An 11,733-nucleotide genomic window follows, 5' to 3' on the forward strand; every position below is an offset into this window, starting at 1 on the left:
CAAAATAAACAGACAAATGCATTTATCAAGTATGGCAATTTGCTTAATGGGGTTAGACAGAGCTGGCATTCCTCTCTTTATTTGGATGCAAATGACTGGCAGCATCATATATTCAGTGTTGCCCCAGGATATGAGCTCAGTCATTTTACCGGAAACTCCTACTCTGTCTCTTTGTTCTGGAGAGACATGGTTACTGTTGATATAAATCACTGAGCACTAATGAATACTTAGCACTGCTTTCAAATCCATTTTATTGTTTACTGCACACACTTCTTTGGAAAGGATATAGTCCAATGATGTGCACTGATCGGAATACCGTAGCAGTTCTCCAGATCATTGAAGCTTGAGTAAAACATATATAATATAATATCATATAAACCATATTAATAACTGATTTTGAAATACAACTAGTATACGGTAACTGATCAGAGAGATCAGTTTTTTTTTTTACCAAACCATCATACAAAACGACTCTGTAGCCTATGTCAGAAATTAATTCATTACCATTTATTCAGTTTATTACCTCTCGCCCAAGAAATTAGGCTATATCAACTACTGTATATTGTATCCAATGAAATGCATGCATAATCACCCTCTGTGGAACAACAGTGTCATCTACAGATGAGTTAGTGTAAGAACATTTTACCTGAACATTTTTTAATTCAGTAACACAATATTTCACAGGTTCATCTTTTTATCTGTGTTTACAACATAACATATGCACGAATACAATTAAGAGAAAATTACATACAAATTAATACTGTAACTAAAGAGAGTAAAATTTAAAACAGGTCTTCATTTATTTTTAAAATTGCGAAACAAAAAATATATTTTTCACATCTTTGCCTGCAGGGGCGCGCGCTGGTCTCGTGAAAGCGGAAGTTGGTGTCGGTTGATTTGAACACGGGCAACTTCCGTTCTGTGTGGTTCAAAAATATTTGCACTCTTTTTTTTTATCTGGTAAAGCAGGGGTAATCTTTTGTCCGAGGCGGCCGTTTTAGTGACCCGGTATGGACATCCAGAGTAAGTTTTCGAGCTTTACTCGAGTCCTGTGTTTGTATGTTGACGTCTTTGATAACGTTACGTTTGTAGAAACGTACGTAACGTTAATTGTGGCTGTGCTAACATGACCAGTAGCTAAAGTCATGTGCTTTATCATTTTTATAACAACTAAGTGAATGCAATATCTGTATATGCGGGTATTTCATATTTATTGTAAAGTTACAAACCTTTGAAAGTGCCTCTTGAATGATTTGCGTTTATTTGTTTATGTGCCCGATTTTTCGCACTTTGGAGTTACATGCAAATATGGGTTATAGATAACTTCGTAGTTTTCAGGAAGTTTTTAAAACACACTTGTTCATGTCTCATAACAGGTATTGAACCAATGACACTTGGCTCCCCAACCTCCCCCAAGCCTGGTGCTCAGTTTTTGCCCGGGTTTCTGATGGGAGACCTGCCTGCTCCTGTCACACCTCAACCCAGGTCTTTTGGGTTGACAGGAGGTGGGGCAGAAACAAGGTCTCCTCTTCTGGCTGGTAAACGCATATTATTCTTCGTCGTGTTTTACTAATACCTTAAGGAATTTCTACTCCCCTTTTATACGGGGCATAGAAGTTACTTGGTAAGAGATTTGATCCTTTCTTCAATCAGGTGGGTCTCCTCCACAGCCAGTGGTCCCAACACCTAAAGACAAGAGTGGAGCCCCTCCAGTCAGAAGCATCTACGATGACCTCAACGGCTCTGGTGTGGGAATGTCACCTCTTGCTTCTCGCAAACAAGTGAGAAGTGCATACAAACTTGCAGATTTTAATTTAAGTCTGCAGCACATGTCCTTAACAGAAGAGAGACATGGAGAGACATTCAAATGTATTTATCCTACAAATATGTTTTTAAAAGGGTGGTTGATTATGATTTCACTTTTGTAATGTGATTTCTTTAGTTGGGGTGTAATGTTGCTGTTTGAGCATAAACAACATCTGCAAAGTTACTACGTTCAAAGCAAAGGGAGATATTTTCTTTTAAAGAAATTGCTTGTTAAGGATTACAACAAACGGTTGGTATGGACTGCACGGCATTCCTCCCGGGTTAGTGACATCACTAACCTAAAAAATTGACAAATCACACCTCTGGGAACAAGATTTATAGATTATAATGACAGAATATGCTAATCAATGACTAGAAGATAACTACACATAAGCTACATAAAATCACCAACTAACTATTCAGAAATGTCCTGTTGCTTTCTACATGTCACTTCTTCTTGAGTCTCTCCATCATTGTCTGACTCCAGCTTTAACATAAAAGGCTTTTTTTTTTTTCAGTGCATGTCTTTGTGAGGTAATATAAGCTGCTAAGGACACAAGTTGTTGTGGCTCCGCCCTCTGTGCCAGGAGCAGCAGCTTATTTGCATTTAAAGGGACAGACACAAAAACGGTGACCCTCACCCTCAAAAAGTGACAACTTTAAAATGCGATATACAAATATCTGTGTGGAATTTTAAGCTAAAACTTCACATAAACACTCTGGGGACATCAGAGATTTATTTTACATCTTGTGAAAAGGTCATATACCACCCCTTTAATTGAGTAAATATACACACACAAAAAAACTTTCAAAGTCAGTAATAAATACTGATATGGTAATAGCTATAGGAATTTAATTATTGAATGAACAATATTAAAAATAAATGACCAGCCCTAATCAGATGTTAATTAATTTGTAAATTAGCCCCGCCTTCACCCATTCACAGGAATACTTTGAATAACTTAGAACGTCAGTGGAGAAAGACATAGTTCATCATAACATCGTAGTAATTATTATTATTATCATTATTATTATTTAAGTTTATTTAGATAGGGACCGATACAAAAAACAGAAACTTAAACAGTCATCTGATGTATGTATCATAGTGTTTTTAGCTAAAGCTAATTGACGACACTTGTCCATAGTAGGGCTTTAAGTTAAAAATAAAAATACAGACTAACATTATATTATAAATGAGATAGAGATAAAATGAAATGGGAAAAAAAAAACGTATACAGAGAGAGTACAATGCAAAAACGAAATAAGAGGGCAATATTGTTCCTGAATTAACCACAATTTGGTTTTTTTTTTTGAAGGTGGGTAATGTTGGAATACATTTCAAGTGTTCTGGTATAGAATTCCATAATTTCGCACCTTTCATTATTTTATTAAGCAGAGTTTTTCCTTCGCTTATTATTTTGCTTTTCACAGCCATTTGCTGGAGTGTACACACCATTACCTGGTCTACCAGGGACACCGGGAACAGGTAAATATCATATGAAATTTGATTTCTTACTAAATGAAGTTCCCTGCAAAAAAATAGATTCCTAGTGTCTTTCTTGTTCTATAGTCTCTAGTTTGTTTAGTCCTGCGGGGCAGCAGATGAAAACAACACTTTCCCCAGCTCAAGTAGATCCGTTCTTCACACAAGGAGATGCTCTGTCCTCTGACGACCAGCTAGATGACACCTGGGTCACAGTTTTTGGGTGTGTGGGTTTAAAAATATTATTTTTTTGATTGTACCCCCATAGTACTATTAGGTAATTCATCCTAGCACAAATATGATGCCAGGGCTTATGGCATTATTGTTGTCTACATACGACATACAATTCTTATTTGTTTGTACACAGGTTCCCTCCAGCATCTGCATCATACATCCTTTTACAGTTTGCACAGTATGGGAACATATTAAAACATGTAGTAAGTACAGGCCAGGTTTCATCATTGCAGTTTGGTTTATATATGATTGTAATCTTTGAAAATGTATGTTTCCTTGAATTTACAGATGTCTAATACTGGAAACTGGATGCATGTTCAGTATCAGTCTAAACTGCAGGCACGGAAAGCTCTCAGTAAAGATGGAAAGATATTTGGAGAAGCCATTATGATTGGTGTCAAACCATGTATTGATAAGGTAGAAGCACACAAGAAATAATTTCCATGTGAAAATTTGCAGTGGATGGAAGTGTCCCTGCATGTAATAATTCTAACAGTAATGTTACGTTGTTTTTTTTGTTTTTTTTTGGCAGAGTGTAATGGAAACCTCAGACAAGGGCAGTACTTCCAGTTCTGTGTTCACTCCCCCGGTGAAGGCTCATGGGACCCCCAGTCACCTTGTATCAACTCCCCGATCTGTCATGAGACCCCTCAGTGCAGCTTACAAAGCATCCAGCAGTGACTACCAGGTATGGTTGAACAAATTCATTAATACAAATCTATCAAAAGCAGCTTTTAAGAAAACAATTGCATTTAATGATGTTAGGGGAAATGTTTTGTGGAAAGAGGAACAGTTTATCCCATTTGGGAGCAAAGGAGCATATTATAAAACTACTCGGAGTAACTAAAACGTTTTTACTAAAATGAAGGTTTGTAAATTAGTTAGGGCATAAATAGTAGAGAGTTGGCTCTTGCAACAGCAAGGTCATGGGTTTGATTCCCAGGGAAAGCAAGAACTGATAAGAATGTAAATGTGTACCTTGAAATGCAATGCAAGTCGCTTGGATAAAAGCGTCTGCCAAATTCTTAAATGTAAATGTACTCATTAGTTAATGCATTAACTAACATCATCTACAAATGAGCAGTACATTTATTACTAGGGGTGTGCAGCGGAGACGATATTTGTATCTGTAATAACCTCAGTGTTTCGAGATGTAGTTAGGTTGTGCTTCGGGCGACCCGAGTTTCTTTTCTAATCCTGATAAATATTTAAATATCTTCTAATAGGGCTGGGCGATAAATCGATTTTGTCGATTAACTCGAATGTGTAGTTTACGCCGATTTTTTTTGAATGAAAATCGGTTTTCTCTTTAACAACCGCCGACGCTCCCCTCTGGGTTCCCGTAGTTCCTACCGGGCTCAGCGCTTGCCATGATAGAGATACATAAACAACATGGCAAATGAACAAGACCGCAGCAGCAGAGGCACACCCGCCGAAAACATTTACAAGCTGAATCTGCAGGGTCGCCAACTCTCACGAGTTCACTGTGAGAGACGCAATTTTGTCACTTTTTACACGCTCTCACGCCACACATCCCTTTTCTCATGCAGAGAAAAATCGCGGAGCAAAGAGGACACTGACAGCGACAGACAAGACAGAGCAGGTTACTATTGATATGAAACAGATTCTCAGCTCTCAGATTCTGTCAATTTTATTACGAAATTCAAACAATAAACACCGTTTTGGCGCTTGTAAATGTGACGTGAAAGAACGCTGACAGAACTCAGTTCAAGCGGCACGTGAACGGATCATCTGTTACTCTTTACTACCAACTTACCGAGATGTAATAAAATCGATCGATCAGTGTTTTTCAACCGCGGAAAGATGTCCATAAAACAGCTGGAGAACAACATATGCCACGTAACGCTACATTTACCTCAGGAATCCCTTTTAATGACCCATAGCACGCATGTGGACTTAAAATAATTGCTATAGAGAGGAGTATTTTGCTAAATATGATAACTATATTACACATTCATTGTATTTTTACCTATATCATTAAAACAGTATAACGTTGTTATTATAAAAAACGCATTATATTTAATTTGAGTTAGTTTCAACCTTTAATAATACCAGCTGACAGGGCTCTCTGTTTACAGCATTAGGTGAATTTTTTTTTGAGAACAATTAACAACACATTAACGTATCTACCATACCTTATATTTATCCAAACGAATTTATATTGAATCAAGATCAGAATCAATTCACAATAATTGAATTGAAATTGTGAAATTTGTGTTAAGCGATAATAAAAACACTAGCATACCAGTCATAGTGCCATGTAAACATTGTTTACATGGTTAATTAACTTAATAAAATTGTTTAGTTACCAAATAATTTGACAATCACAACACATTTATTGTGATGCAAGTTTTTTGTTTTTTTACACATCCCCAATTCCAATCCACCCATTTTATTTTGTTACATTTTCAATGTTTTCAAAGACAGGGTCTGTCCTCTTGTCGTTTGGCTTGTTGTTTCTGATTTGTAATTAAATCCAGATCAAATCCCATAAGGGAATATTAAAACAAAATAAAGTTAAAACTTGTTTTGAACAATTTCTTTTTCATCTGCAGATTGATTTTAAGTAGGGAGAGAAAAAAAATCGATTTAAATCGTAAATCGGATTTTTTGTGAAAAAATCGGGGATTTTTTTTTTAGGCCATATCGCCCAGCCCTATCTTCTAATTAATACGCAATGATAAAATAAATAACTTTATTAAAAAAAAGGGAAAAAAGTGATTTTGTTTTCCAGAGGAATTTGAGTTATTTCAAGACAATCATCCACAACCTTAAATAAGAGTCAGACTCTATGTAAAATAGCTGATTAGAGAATATGGAAGTTGAAAGAAAATATTCAGTGGCTAAAATTACTACGCATACAAATGCAAATCTTAACAAATCAATGCTTGGTGTCTCAGAGAGAGGGTGAGACAGAGAAATATCATGTAACCTATCATATTGTAAAAGGTTTAAAACATTTCAAAAGATATATCAAGTAGTAGAATATGTGTATGATTCAGTGTCTGAGTTGATATTACCCTTGAAAGAGAGCTGGTTTCTAAAAGACATACAGAGATATTGTTTTGCTATTTGATTTGCTATTTGATTTGCTATCTTGCTCATTTCATTAATTCGTGTATCATATCATACGAGGTTTAAATACCGTAATTGAAATAGGCATGTCAAATAGTAGAACGTGTATGATGTAGGATTTTAGTTGATATTACTCTCTTGCCAAGTTCTGATTTCTGAAAGACGCAAAGCACAGAGATGGTATCTTGGCTATTTAATTTACACTAGTTTCATTAATAGAGTTATACACATTCACTTCACACACTCATTATTGCGTAGTGATTGTAGAGGTTTATGTAGCCTATAATATTGTGCTATGCCTTGGTTCACCTGTTATCCAGCAAACATGAGGAGTTACTGTGTCTGCCGAATATTTTTTCTATTATTAGGTAGAATTTGTTAGTCATTTTCAAGCCGTTATCTGCGCCTTTCCAAATATGGTATTCGGCATGGGCACATTCCTATTTGTAACAGTATTTATTCGTCTTAAGTTAGTTAACTGTTCATTGTTAGTTTGTTAGCTCAGGTCCATTAAATAATATTAACAGCAGGGGTGGGAAGAGTATTGAAAAAGTAGAAGTACCATTACTTTCCAAAAAAAATTTGTGTGAGTAGAGTAAAAGAAAAAAAAACATTTGAGTAAAAGTACTCATGAGTAGTGCGTACTGAGCTGTGGATTCTATCCCCTTATAATAAACACTTTACACTGCTATTTTTAAATGTAGAAAATACTGTAATTCACATTCTCTCTTACTGTTTTTCAGAAAGAATGAAGAATATCTAGATCCATCAACAGTTTTAATATTGTCTTTTAAAAAAATAAATCACTTATCACTGATGAAATGTATCCCAAATGTACTTCCAAAACAACAGGAAAATGCTATTACAAATGAAAAGATGAAAGTAACTTTCAGTACACTCATCACCATTTTAAATCCTGAATAAAAAAAGTGGATTTAAAATCATTAGTAAGGCCTTAACTGAGTGAGGTATTGTTGCACATAAAATATCAATGTTCAGAACAGTGCAAAAAATCAACAAAAAACAATCACTGATTGTATGAAATGGATTAAAAAAACCTGTCGTTTTATTGCATCACGCTGACAGATACAGTATAACGTCATTCAATTGGGTGCATACTGAATTTGATCCTCCAGTTTCAGTTCATTTATCCATGGTAAGCTTTTCTCCACATTAAGCATTTTATAATGTCCCCAACAAACTTTTTCACATGCTAAACTCAAGATATAATGAGCTGCTCACTGCTGCAGGACACTCGCGAGGGAGAGGTGTGGCAGTGCAGATTGCGCATCTCTCTATATATGTGCAAGTAAATAAATGGGAGTGGGAATTCCCCACATTATGAACGTGCCACTTGCAGGAGTTATAAATATTGTAAACACTTGCAACTTTGTGCCAAAAATTTATGCTGTGTGTGTGTATTAGAGATGCGCGGATGGGCTATTATTTCATCCGCAACCGCAGCACAAAACTCATCATCCGTCCCCCATCCATCTGCACCAACGTTTTTGACCAATTTTCCCGTCCGCCATCCGCTGATACAAGGCACTGCTGATGACAGCCGCGAGACTAGAAAAATCCCCGCCACCCGCCCGTATTTAATTAAAATACTTTTTTTCGTCACTTCATCCGCCCGATCCGCGGTTTATCCGTGGAGTCCGCGGCTATAACCGCCAACCGCGCATCTCTAGTGTATATATATATATATATATATATATATATATATATATTACACACACATATATTCACATATGCATACACATCATCTAGTAAGCCTAAATCCTATATTTACCGTAACATGTTTTTTTAAATTAGAGGAATTAAATGCTGATATCTGTTGAATGGATGCCTGAAAGTTGTGATTGGCGCAGCATGATTCACAGCAGTTGGTGCAATCTACTGCTGTAGTTAAAGTTTTCTGTGCAATTTGATTTACTCTTGATGCATAAAAATTAAATTGAAATAAGCATGTAATGACCAGGTTTTTTGTTGTTGTTTTTTTTACAAATGTTTTGAGCTACATTCATGTGATTTGAAATCCTGTTCAAATCGCATTTCTGGAAACGATTCAGTCTGACTGCTCTGATCGGATTTCGCATGGTTTGTCATTTTCTCACACCATATAAAACGTAAACATGTCAGCCGTTGTTATAGGAAACATGCTGAAAGTCACTGCAGAAACAAGACTGCAGAAAATGACAATATAATTGAGATGTTGAATTTCTGTCGCTGCATCAGTAGCCCAGTGCGGCTACACACTGTCATGTTGTAAATAAGACAACAGTTGTATTGCAAACATGTTGAAGTTGTTTTGGACTTATCCTTACCAACGCATCATCATGCTTTGGATGCCTACAGTCATGGAATCACTGCACATTATATAAACGGTAAATTAAGCATTTGAGAGGAAAAATGTCAAATGCTGACAGAAAATGCGACAACTTGAGTGAAGAAGAGACAGTTTCATTCTTACCTTTTATAGTCCGAAATATCCTTAAACTCGATAGTACAGTTGGATGCGCAATGCTAGAGCTTTTATGTTAACGGGTTGCGTGCTGCGTTCATCCAATCAATGACACTGACTCCACAAATATGCAAATAAGAACATTAACCCAGGGTTTAGGAATGTACAATGCGAAACGTCTGCTTATGAATACCCAGGATTTGTTAATCATGAGTAAGTTATTAGCAGTGTGAAGCAAGATAACCCAGGATTCTGTTTACCTGAGGTTTAGAATGACCCAGGATCAACTACTTCAAGTGTGAAAAGCCCTAGTGTGCACAGTCAATTTTTTATATCAGATTCCTATCGGATAAACAAATAATTGGACAGCGTGAACAGCATAAGATTAGTAAATGCTTCAAGTGTTAATGTTAGTTCATGTTAACTAATGTAGTTAACAAATGCTAACAAATTGAACCTTATTGTAAAGTGTAGCCAATAAAAATTACATTAAAGTCTGAATAACATCCTGTCGGCAGCAGAACCTGATGTAATTTGGGAATAATGTTCATCTTTCTTTTTTGTAGTTTTCTCACACCCGGGTGAACATGAGCTAATATATTTGTGATTTTAATATTTTTATTTTATGCCTTTGTTCTTGCAGTTTTGATATCTCAGCAATAGCAATATATTTCATATGATTTTGAATGACAGGAGTGGGTAAGATGATAATAATACTATTCGGCGTATTATAATTTAGATTTAAAAATGTTATTTAAATAGCTAGTTACTGGATGAAACTGAAATGTGCTGTAAGGAACAACATTTTAAAAGCATAATTTGTGAAGTACCTCCTTTTTGTTTTGTTCTGATTTATAGGTTGTGTCAGATCAACAGACACCAAAAAAGGATGACAGTTTTGTATCGAAAGCAATGGAGTATATGTTTGGATGGTAATCTTTCACTCACAGGGTCCTGATGAAAAAGCTCTGAGACCATCAACAGCCTCTGATGTGTTGACATTGCTCTAAAAAATTGACATTGGGTTTTTCTGGGCACAATCATTGAGTGAATACAAAAGCACTTTATCTCTACGTTTGCGGACTGTTTGACATTGCGTGCCCTTTTGCTGAAGATGGACTCTTGAGTGTTTCACTTGGACTGCTTTCAGCTGCTGGGTTTGGAGTTGGTCCCTGAAGTCTGTCCTCAAAATCATACAGATTTAACAACTTAATTGTGTGCATTGTGTTTCAGGTCTTAAACATGCCAAAAGAGGGTTCTGCTGGTAATTTAAGGAGCATATCATGACACTCTCTCACGGGACCCTACTGTACAAAATCTGAAATTTTTACTTGACAGTTAGTGGTTATGGTCTGCTTTATTGATCTCATAAGAATATCATTGATTACATTCAGCATTTTGATACCAAGACCTTATTCTACGATTTAACCACATTTTCATTGGGACATCTGTTTTTAGGTTATTGTGGGTTTTCACTAACTTTATCAATCATTTTAATGGGACAGATTTTTTTTTTTTTAAGAAATGTCTGATTTTGAAAATGCTTTTTCCCTTTAATAAACATTGTCTGACTAGAAACTTCAGTTTGTTTTCTGTTATTTTTTAAACCTACACTAGGTAACTTTTTTTTTCTTATTCAAAATTAACAATTAACACAATTTAAATGATTAAATGCATCATAATTCCTTTGTCCAAAGCGTGTTTTTTTTTTTTTTACTATGGTCTGTGCGTCTCTTCAGAGAAAAGTTGCTCCGGCCTCTTTGATGCGTGTATGGTGTGGAAGTGCGAGCGAGAAAGGTTGACGTGATGGAGCACGATAAACCTCGAGGAACTTGGAGGAATCACCATTTTAAAATTAACACTGGCTTGGCTTTTCGGAGAAATTATATATGAAAATTTGTAAAAATGAGGGGAGATGGTGTTATTTTACTTAACATGTGAGTAAAGTATTTTATTTAACCGATAAATTGCCATTTGTAGCTCTCTTACTGAGCTCTCTAATCGTAAAGCATTTTCTATTGTAAAGGGTAATATCTTCCGCACAGTCACGCAGAGACGAAGCACAATCAAAGCAAAATGCATTTTAATATGCAAACGTGCCATGATTTTGAGTAGGCTTACTTAAGACTTAACAAGTTGGCATATTAGAAGACTTGCAGTGGGTTTGGAATGAATCATTTAAAGTGTGAAGAGAAGTTTATTATTATTATTTTTTGTTGCAGTTATCTTGTTTACAAAATGTAGAAAATTGAGAAAATTGCCCTATAGATCCAGTTTTACAGGACTAGCAATTAACTGAATTACAATTCAAATGATCTTGATTTTTTTTCACACACACACACACACACACACACACACACACGCACACGCACACGCACACGCGCACGCGCACACACACACACACACACACACACACACACACACACAGCCTTTTAAAAGTCCGCTGTATCCCATGTGCTTCAGGGTTTCAACTGCATTAAACGCTGTAGATCTTGGTTTTAATAAGTGGTTGAGTTACTTTTGTTTTTCTATCAGTTCAAGTCAGTCTAGCCATTCTCCTCTGACCTCTGGCAGGTCTTTTAAACTTCAGCAAATCATCTTGACCATGTCTACATGCCAAAAGAGTTGCTGTCATGTGATTGGCTGATTA

General features: G+C 36.0%; 1 protein-coding gene across 2 annotated transcripts; it reads left to right on the plus strand.

The window, feature by feature from the left end:
• Positions 1-871: 871 nt before the first annotated feature.
• nup35 (nucleoporin 35) lies at positions 872-10,661 on the plus strand. 2 transcript variants are annotated; one of them, XM_077217102.1, is made up of 9 exons: positions 872-1,023; positions 1,377-1,538; positions 1,654-1,781; positions 3,238-3,292; positions 3,377-3,512; positions 3,657-3,726; positions 3,812-3,940; positions 4,056-4,211; positions 9,942-10,661. In XM_077217102.1, the coding sequence occupies exons 1-9, from the start codon at positions 1,011-1,013 to the stop codon at positions 10,017-10,019; spliced, it is 927 nt and encodes a 308-aa protein (XP_077073217.1). In that variant the 5' UTR covers positions 872-1,010; the 3' UTR covers positions 10,020-10,661. The 2 variants fall into 2 exon arrangements, with proteins under 2 accessions (XP_077073217.1, XP_077073219.1); XM_077217104.1 differs by lacking the exon at positions 9,942-10,661 and adding an exon at positions 7,363-7,453 and having other exon boundaries at positions 888-1,023.
• The last annotated feature ends 1,072 nt before the right edge of the window (positions 10,662-11,733 follow it).

The sequence above is a fragment of the Siphateles boraxobius genome, unplaced genomic scaffold (genome assembly GCF_051911475.1).
Source record: "Siphateles boraxobius isolate OS27281-9 unplaced genomic scaffold, OSU_SipBor_1 7, whole genome shotgun sequence".
In the NCBI taxonomy this organism is placed as follows: Eukaryota; Metazoa; Chordata; class Actinopteri; order Cypriniformes; family Leuciscidae; genus Siphateles; species Siphateles boraxobius.